Raw genomic sequence first — 10,806 nt, 5'->3', positions numbered from 1 at the left:
GAACACATGCGACTACGGTCACGAATACTTCTGTTGAGCTCAATCCAAATTTCGATGTAATAACATTTTATTACCCACTTACCCAACGTAACAAGTTTAGCACCCCGGTGAGCCGAGCCTACTTCCTTATGAAATTGGGACTCATGGTTTCTACTATTTGCTAAGGCTAATTCTCAATTATTATAAGTGAGAGGTCTTATCAACTTATTATCTATCACGTTTTAAGTGAACTAAAGCGGTGAACTACGATAATTATAATTGACACGGTCGATGACTCCATATGATATGCATGTGTTATTATAGCGATTTGGCAATGCATGCAACATATTAAAATAAATGCTAAGCAAAAATAATAAATTCCTAGTATGGCCTTCCTAAAATAGAAAATCAAATAATCTATTATATATTTGGAAACCAACTCCTTTGGTCCCTTGAATCTTCAAGTGGCATGCCTCCCAAAAACACCGTCTTCGTCGGAACACCTTTCCGAAGGGCACCGTCTTGAAGAAATTCCATAATTACAAATAATAATAAAAATACAAAGCTATTCCTATTATACATTTGTAAAATGTAAAAACTAGTAAAAATAAAAGTGATACGAGATCACATTAAATTACAACCGAATCAATATTCCCTTTCATTACGGATAATATCGACTAAAACTAAGGCCATACTAAGATAAAATTACATAATTCAAAATTATATAAATAAAAGACATTCAACAATTGAAATATGCAGCATTATAATATGTATCTATCATGCCAAATTATGTGCCAAATCGCCTTATTTAACTTATATCGATTATATAACCCGGTTTTATGGAAATGCGTGATAATAACTTCTTAAAATCACATATTAATACTTAAATCAAATTTAAGCTCAAGTTAATTATCCTAACACTCTTAGGACTCAAAAATTAGTCATCACTCAATTTTTGACAATAATTCAACTTGATTTAATTTTATGCTCATTTTGACCTTAAAATCATAACATTTATAAAATAAATCCAAATCAAATTACAATAATTTTAAAATTTGAATTTTAAATTTTTGAACCTTCTGGAATATTTCTATGACACTCATAATGTCAAAAATCATGGTTAAAATTTTTGAATTTAATTTCGAGAAAATATAGTTGCATTTTATCGGTTTTATCTCATAAAATATCTAAAGTATACAAAAATTAATGCAATCAATTTTACAACTTTATATCTGATAATTGGAATATTAATGCAACCTAAAATATTTTTCTCATGCCATGCAACTCGTTTTAGCTATTTATGCTAAAATAGTCACTTAAAAATTCATAAATCATGCTAAATGAGATCATCTCATATCAAAATTTACATACAGTGTGTAAATCATGCATGTGATAACATATTAAAATCTCATGGCATGGTTCGAAGTTTAACTATTTTTAACCATTTTACCTCCTTTTAATACATTTTTATCTCATAAAAATCATAAATCATGCAATATTAATCACATTGACACAAAACTTTACATACAATAATTAAAATAGTCATGTGAGGTCATATAAAATTTTCAAGGTCAGAAACTTAGTTTAACTATTTTTAGCACTTTATTTCCCATTTTAGTCATAAAAATGAAATACAATAACCAAAAATCATTAAAATGAGCAATAAATTACCATAAATCATAAAAATGACCTAAAAATATTTTAGGACTAGAATATATAACATGCATCATGATTTCATGGCTTTATCAAATAAATAAAAAAAAATTAGTTTTATATGTTAACATTTTAACTCGGAAAAACAATAACCGATTATGCATGCAACATCCTATGCTCTGATACCAATTGTTAGGTTCATATACCTCTTATTAGACTCTTCTAATAATGAACTAATTAACTTCTTAATATGTGTTCTTTAGATCTAGTGCATGCATAACAAAATAAGAGATTAATAAAGAAAGACAATGTCCCTTACATTGTAATATGGCTCGAAATAGGGCACAAATAAGGTCACCTTCCTTATTTGTTCTTGAGCTAAAATATGATGGATGATCCTCCAAAATCCCAATGTAGAGATCCTCCTCTTGATTGCACCCAAGACAAGTCCCTTAAACTAATATATTAATTAACTAGATTAATACACTAGTATCCTTAAAATGATTCTAATAGTATTCTTATTACTACACTAGTAATCTAATATTGTATTTAGAATTTGTGATGAACAATTTATTAGGATTCTAAACCTTTTTAGAGAGTTGCGAGAGAAAGGAGGGGAATTGCATGTAGATGAATGTGGTTATCTACAAATGGAATAAGAGAACAAATTCTCTTAAAGAGGACGAGGGGAAACCAGTTGGGTCAAGGGAGAAATGCCAAAATGTGGCATCTCACTTTTTCTTTTTCTCTTCTCAACATAATAGGTATGTAAGCTAGTATGCACTAGCTATGATGACACTTACTTTATCTAATAAAATAATGTCATCCTCACACCCTACACCATCCATAATTTCGGTCCATTTTACATAAAATGGACTACCATTTTATTTTGTCAATTTGTCATTTATTACACAATATGCCACATATAGTATGTTACATGTTATTAATTAATTTAATGCATATTTATCAAATAAATATCATTTTACAAATTAATTAAATTACATACAACAAATTGACTAGTGATACTTGATCACATAAATAAAATGGATCATATAATTATAATTCAAAAGATATTGTAATTATATCTAACCATTCATTCTTATCTCAATTGTTTCACAAACAATAATCAATTTTAGTAATAAAGTATTTCAATTACTAAAATAAATCTTATTTAATCCCATTACAATAAGATATAAATAATCTCTCTCACAATTGAATTGTTCAATTTTAAGGAATTGATTAACTTGTATCATCATAGAATTAATCAATTTGTCTATTAAGAGAATTGTCCTTTAGGTGTGACCTTAAGGGATCAACTGATCACCACCGTCAAACGACAGTAATGTCTAACTCTAGTTAGCTTATCATTAGTGATTAATGTTGGCCAGTTGACTATATAAATGAATCATCCCTTACGTATTCTTAATATGAGATTTAAACATGTGATCGCACTATTGTTGAGGACACATACTCCAACATAAAATACTCTACCAAGTCTCAAATAATACGAAAAAACTGACTCCTAAAACTAAGGATGTCATACGGGCGAGAGGACATGATGAATGTAGGCTTTCTCATACCCATATTAATTAGAAAAATTACAGTAAGTGGATTATACATCTGATTGTTTTAAAAATTATGAGTTTTATTGGAAACTTTTTGAGTTCATTCTTTTCAACATAAAACTAACAAAATTACAATATAACTCAAAAACATTACATATAGGCTCAGAAAAATTTGAGTTTTGATGTCAAAAAACTAACATGTAACTCTTAAACTTTATAAAGCTCGAAAAAAAATACACAAAAACTCAAATATATATGAAATCTAATGTAATACATACGATGTATAATCATTTTTCTTGAAAAATTACATGCCATTAGTTGTCACAAGTAAAAATTTTCAAAACTATAGATCAACTTGTGTAAATCTTAAAATAGTTCGTTCGATATAAATGTTATATTCTCGCTTACTCTATAGTTTTCAAATATTTCTGATATTTCATTTACCCATGGCTAGCTAACACCCATGGTTGACATGATTTAAAATTCAGTTTGAGTCTGAAACTTTATTTATATTCGCTGCATCCAAGTCAAAAGAGATATAATTGGACAATTGTGATAGATTTTTCTTTCGGTTAGTTTAAAAAGCAGTTTTTATTTAATCGGTTAACTGATCGGTTCCGAATTTTCAGTTATCTTTTAAGCTCGTTTTTTAGGTTTCAGTTAATTTTTATAATGAAATCTGAGATATAGTATATGAATAGCGTGTATGACATTAATATACCATATAATTAGTTACATAGTGTATTTTGAGTATGTAGCACCCACTATTTCGTAATGGTTAGATTACTTGGATATATGCTGGCAGTATATATGAAATTTTGTAGTAGATAAAATTAGGCGATACTACTAACGCGTGAGTCTAGAACCGATCATTAATTCATCATATGAATAACTCTATGAGTTATTCCATTGTTACAAAAAAGCTTTGAGTTGTTTAAATCCCCAAATTCCTCCATCTAATGATCTCCACATTCTTATAGAAAATAAATTAATTAAACAAAAACAGTAACAAATATAGATTAGGTAAATGTTTTATGTATTGATAACTTGAATGTATATGGAGGCATTTATGTTTATGATTTCTATACGCACATTCCAATGATTATTTAATGATTACATTTTGATGAAATCGTAATTTATACTTCGTATAACTACGTAAGATTACACTACATCATCTTAACATAAAACTTTAATAAAATAAATCCATCTTTTATTCGCCAGCTTCTTGAATTTTGATGCGAGAATACAAACTAAAAATGTATGAGACCATAAGTGGGGAAAATAAATACGATAACTTGAACTATTACGAATTTCTAGGGATAATTTTATTAAAATATATTTGATCTACTTATATTAGGATAATTTTATTAAAATTTGTTTTAAATAATAAGAAATCTACTTTTATTAGGATAATTTTATTTATTTAATTTTTTTCGAAATCTACTCTTGTTAGGATTTCTGAAAAAGTTGGATTCTCTAATATCGCTCGAAAAGTTCCTGCTTTATATATATGTACTAGATTTCATGCCCGGCCGTTGGCCGACTAATATCAAGAAATAATTTCTGAATATTTGATCGAGATTGTTGCATTGAAAGCACTTTAAATATACGCATATATTCCTATATATTGGTAAATATGAGTGAGAACTGTTACTCTCCAAAAAAAACATCATGGTACTATTGAGTGCTCTTTTGGGTAGACCATAGATTGTTAATAGTTATATAAACAAGAGCCAACACTTATTTAATATGATAAGAATTCCAAGTCTCCTCCATAGATAACCGTTTAGAGTACTATTGTAGTATTAGCTGCCTAAATTGTTTTACTCCTGCTCTACTCGTTTGTTCTTGCTATCTCGTCAAATTTTACATATTTTGTAGATGTCGTATTACCGTACGACTCTTTATTAACGAAATGGTCTTATTGATAAAAAACAAAATCCTCCCTCATATGCACCATTCGAATTTTCTAGAAGTTGCTCATCTTAAGACCACCTCCCACCAATCTCGCTTAGCTGTCATTTTTTTTTTCAAATGAGTGTACTATGTCGCGCCTGAGAATCGAATTTTCAATTTCATGGTTGGGTCAAGAGAGCTGCGAATTTCTTTAAATATAAGCTCCTAAAACAACAAATAAATCTATCACAAATATGGACTATTACAATAACAATGAATAACCCGGGCAACTATCATGAAGTTAAGTCTAAAAAACTATTTTTTTAACAACTATCTATGTGTGTTTAGGTCAATTTGTGTGCTTAATAATAAGAAAGTTCTTGTGAGATCACATAAATAAACCTATTTTTCATAAAGTTTGATATTAAACATGTGAAATTGATCCGAGCTAATAGAGTAATAGGCTAAGTGTATCCTTATATCCAAATCTAATTCAAAATTCAAAGCCTCCAAAATCACATATCTGAGTTTGATACAAACTGACTCGTTCTTTATTGAGTTCCAAATTGACCAGTCGTGAAACAACACGTTTCGAATTTAGATGATTTAAAAAAAACGTAACAAAGTAAGATAATGTTTTTTAATACTCCCTCCACTTTTTTATATATGACGTTTTGCATTTAAGAGGTAAGCATTTGACTTTAATATTTACAAAAATATATTTGTTCAAAAAATATAAAAATGGTACCATTAAATTCCTTACGAAAAACTCTTTCATATGAATATACATATCATAATATTTAGTCTTATATTTTAAGAGATATTGAAGAGAGAAGGGAGTGTCTCGAAATGTGAGAAAGTCATATATAAAATAATAGAGGGAGTATTATATTTATTAACATAAATGAGTCATTGTCCCATACTTTCTTATATACGTACTTGTTACCGTTCCAAAACTATTTGTTTAAAACGTATTTATCACGTAAATCCTCTATTCCCGCTATTTTGTGTTGACCTCTCCCTATATGGCCCTTCACTGACTTGAACTATGCCAGCGTAATAGACATAAATAGAAAATTATTTAAGTATGATTATTTTCAAGTAGTCACAAAACCAGAAATGAACCCGCTCGATTAAACATTGTATACCCGGGTAATATCAGAGTAATGATTTCGGAATGCTTATGAAATTGCCGTTTAAAATGAATTGTTTTTGGGAACTTTTATTTACCTACGTTTTAATCCCTTTTAATCGCTATGTATACGCTTACTAATAAAGAAGATAAGAGTATTGATAATTCTTCTAAACCATATTTAATTTGTGTAATATATGATATTATATATGATAAAATTTATCCAATCTTATAAGTATATCTCTATATACAGATTTGATTTAAAATAAAAAAACTTTTGGATAACGTAACTTGTTCTCGAATTGTTGGTGTCCGCTTTTCACGTAACTTGTTCTCCTGGGAAGTGATTTATCCAAGGCACTAAATGAATTTGTGCAAGGCAATTAGTGTAAATGGACATTGTCTTCGACAACTGATTGCTTTGGACAATTCCATTTAGTGCCTTGGATAAATCACTTGCCCTCCTTCATTGATCAAATTAATGCTTAATGTTGGCAGTTTCGAAACATATGCGTATATCGAAGAATTTTTTTTTGATTTTTCAATTAATAAATAAATACTCTGAACATATTATAAAACGTTCAGGAATACGTAAGCTCTTACTACTAATTAGTAATCCCCATGCTCCCCTAGAGTATTAGACTATCCCTTAATGAAAATTATAATATTTATCTAAAAATTTGTAGAACGTAAAAATTAGTAAATAGATGTTGAATACTATTTATGGACGTAATAAAGAGGAGGAGTCTGTGTATGAGTTTTCTTTAGGAAAAATTATGATTTACCACCTAATATGTTCTATTATCTACAAATTACCACCTATTTTGTTCAATTTTACAAATAACCACCTAATTTTTATGTTTATCCACACCATGCTTACTTATTTCACATTTTTTTGTGACGGTTTTGCGTAATTATAGACTCGATTTCATTTTAACGACTTCCGAGCATTTGTATGACCAAACTACCCTTACCAATTACATATCATCACTCCCTACCCCGCGACTCAATTCACATTACATACTAATCCCTAAATTTCTAGAAATCAATTTAGGCATTATTCAATTTACCCCTTTTTCTTCAACCTAATCACAAGAACCCTATATTTATGGGTTAAATCCTCCTTATCACCATTAATTTAGAAATTCTTGGGGACACGTAATCTTCTGGGCTACTGGTAGTTTGCATTGACAACGACAATTCTGGGTTGTGAACTATGTTGATATCGCTCAAAATGTCGGAAACGGAAGACAAATTGGAGGATTCAGTTACGGAATTCAGATTCTTTTTAGACGATCTGGATACAAAATCAAGCAAATCCTAAATCAATTAAAACCACAGCTTACAAAGATACTTGAAATTTTATGCACAATCAAGAAATAATCTTTGATTGAGCAACATTCAGCTAAAGGGTATGAAATTAAGCAAAAGGGTACCTCAGATTTAGCATGTTTTAGAGGAATATATTTGTTTCTGGAAATTAGAGGTTGTTGTTCGTTGGAAGTTTCAATCTTTTTTTTCAAATTAGAAGTTGTTACAGTCTTGGGCTGCCTAGATTGACTACTAATCGTTGGTTTCTTCACAGGTGCACAGATTGTTGATGTTCTTAAGCTCTTATGCACAAATTAATTGAATATGTAATTTATGAATTCTGGGTTTTTTTCTAACAACTTATCCATCACAACTCACTATATTACAATTAAAATTTAAATGAATGGGTCGATGTGATAAAAACCTGGAATTTTTAATAACCCTCTCCTCTTGATTTCATTGATTCTTGTTTGGAGATTGGATTTGGTAAACAATTATGCATAACAAATTTGTATTACAATAAGGAAAAATTACAAAGTGATCAGGTTGAAGAAAAAAGGGGATAAATTGAAGCCTAAATTGATTTCTAGAAATCTAGGGTTCTAGAATGTAATGTGAATTGAGTCGGGGAGTAGAAGTGAGTGTATGTAATTAGTAGGGGTAGTTTGGTCATACAAATGATCGGAAATCGTTAAAATGAATTGAGTCGATAATTACGCAAAACCGTCACACAAAATGTAAAATAAGTGAGAATGGTGTGGATAAACAAGAACATTAGGTGGTTATATGTAAAGTTGAACAAAATAGGTGGTAATTTGTAAAAAATAGAACATATTAGGTGGTAAATCATAATTTTTCCTTTTCTTTATAGTGGATTCCCATTTAGATTAGCGGCTTACGGGATCCTCGGGTTTATAATTTATATTATTTGCACAAGTTTTAGCATATAACATTAGTTCTATTAGAAGAAAAACTATTTCAAAACTTTACCACCAATTCGCAATTTCATGATCCTAATGACTTCAAAGTAAACACATGTATTATGTTATATTTACAGGAATTCAATTATCATAAAATAAAGAGTGGTCAGTGGACAGTTTTTTCAATATCTAGATTGAATGCCCTTTTTTTCAATATCTGTCACGATTAATTCACGAGATTGAATTCCCAACCCTCCTCTAGCAACTCAAATTTGAAGATTGGAAAAAAGAAAACATATATGTCATACCAATTGTCTTGGACAAATCAATTTACTGCCTTGGATAAATCACTTCCCATTAAGGAGTGTAGTCATAATGAATTTAGTCAGGGATTAGTCCCGCTCTTTGTTCACCAAAAAAATAATTTAGTGGAAAACTAATTAAAATTAGGACAGTTTTTAAAATCTTCTTCCACACATAATAAAATTTGAAAACATACCATATAAACTTCATTTTTACACGAAACTCACACTCCAATGTCTTTCCGTAGTCTAAATTAAAAACTTGCCATATCCGTCATCGGCACAACTTAAGTGTGGCTAATATGGGAGGGTAGAAAATCTCAATACTTTGATGACCTGGACACACACAAAAAATATCATGCATTAGCAGTAACGATAATGTCAAGAACTTAATGCACATTTTTTTTTTTTTTGACAGCTGTAAAGAAAGGTGTTACAGTCTCATAGCCTGGTAGGCCAGGCCATGCGCTATGCTATTAAGATGTCTCGGAATAAAAACAAAACAAAGACAATGAAAAATACTAGAGAGCCCCCACATTTCTTCAAGAAGGTCAGAGATCAGATGATTAGCCTTTTCCGCTCCTGCAAGCTCATTGATAAGTTGAAGACAGTCTGACGATATTTGGAGATGAAGGAAACCCCCTGAAGAAGCCCATATGAGAACATCTCGTACTCCCAAGGCTTCCGCCTGCAAAGCTGATTCGGCTTTGATTCGCTTCTGTCGTCTCATCACCTCACAGCCCCTCCAATCATATGCCACCCATCCAAAAGCCGCGTCATAGTTCCGATTCCAACTAGCATCAACCTGGACACGTATAACATCACACCGGTCTTGCTTACCGATCAATTGAAGAGGATACCCATCCTTTATCTCAGATTTCATATCATCAAGGCCATTCTCACGATTCCTCTTTGAGCAAATCATTGACCCACTACCATCAATGTGATCACTGAGAAGATGAGCCTTTTCCCTAATCAAGCCAAAAAGAAAGCCAGATATAACTTGTGAATTCAAGCTCACGTTTTCAAATTTAGCCTTGTTGCGTAGAGCCCATAGGCCCCATAAAACGGTCATGAACATAATCACCCGTCTCTTTCCGTCTTCACCGCTTGATAAATATTTAACCCAATCAATAATTCAATCAGTGATATTTATCGTCCCTACGTTCTCAACCCAGATTCCTAAATTTGACCCAGCCCAAACCCTATTGGATAGTGAGCAGTCCCTGAAGATATGTTCAACCGTTTCCAGGTTCTCCTCCTCAACCCCACACATTCCACAAGCGACACTTATGGCCAGATTTCGCTTCTGAAATTCCTTCCCCACCGGTAGAGTGTTAGTAAGGATTCTCCAAACAAGAACTTTCCACGTACTAGGGACCGGAAGGTGCCATAAATTCTTCCTACAAAACTCCCTTCCCCTGTCGCTAATCCTAACTCTATCATTCCGTGAACCTTTCCTAGTCATGTAGTCATCAAAGAGCAGCCCATATCCGCTCTTGACTGAGTAACACCCATCCTTCGTTAGGGACCAGAAAACCTTATCCGCCACCCTCGAAGGACGAATAGGTATCGCCAGAATCCGCGCCGCAAACTCATCCGTAAAAATTGTCCTTATGTAAGGTTCATTCCACCCTCCATTAGGCATAAGAAAGTGTCTCACCTGCAGATGCGCCATATTAACATCGTTTATCCCTAACCAACAATCCTTTGGTTCCGGATACTCGCCTCCCACCCATCTTGTTAGCCAGACATTCAAAGTAGAAGCTCTTCCTGGTTTCCATCCAATACGATCCCTAATCAGCTGTAAACCATGCAGAATGCTGCGAGTCCCCCTCGACGCCCAGTACCCTTGGAGAGATCACTGAAAGACGTGAATATTTCAGTTCCAAATAACTTTCGTCGAAATATCCTGCTAAAAAGAGAAGAGTCTCCCGAAACTAATCTCCAACCATGTTTGGCCAACAAAGCTCTATTCAAGCATTCTATATTCCGAATTCCTAAACCTCCAGCACTCTTCGGAAAAATCAGAAAATTCTTACTGCACC

The 10,806-nt window shown here is 31.7% G+C and overlaps 1 protein-coding gene across 1 annotated transcript; it reads right to left on the bottom strand.

Annotated features, from left to right (window-relative positions):
- Positions 1-9,191: 9,191 nt before the first annotated feature.
- LOC141631332 (uncharacterized) lies at positions 9,192-9,833 on the bottom strand. The gene has a single exon (XM_074444017.1). It carries the CDS (start codon positions 9,831-9,833, stop codon positions 9,192-9,194), a length of 642 nt encoding a protein of 213 aa, XP_074300118.1.
- Between the last annotated feature and the right edge of the window lie 973 nt (positions 9,834-10,806).

Source organism: Silene latifolia, chromosome Y (assembly GCF_048544455.1).
Source record: "Silene latifolia isolate original U9 population chromosome Y, ASM4854445v1, whole genome shotgun sequence".
NCBI classification, from domain to species: domain Eukaryota; kingdom Viridiplantae; phylum Streptophyta; class Magnoliopsida; order Caryophyllales; family Caryophyllaceae; genus Silene; species Silene latifolia.
Note: the sequence above shows the minus strand (reverse complement) of the source record. Positions and strands in the feature narration are given on the sequence as shown.

What these genes read in the sequence shown, in the direction of transcription:
- LOC141631332 (XM_074444017.1), bottom strand. Translation starts at nt 9,833, where the DNA reads ATGACCGTTTTATGGGGCCTATGGGCTCTACGCAACAAGGCTAAATTT.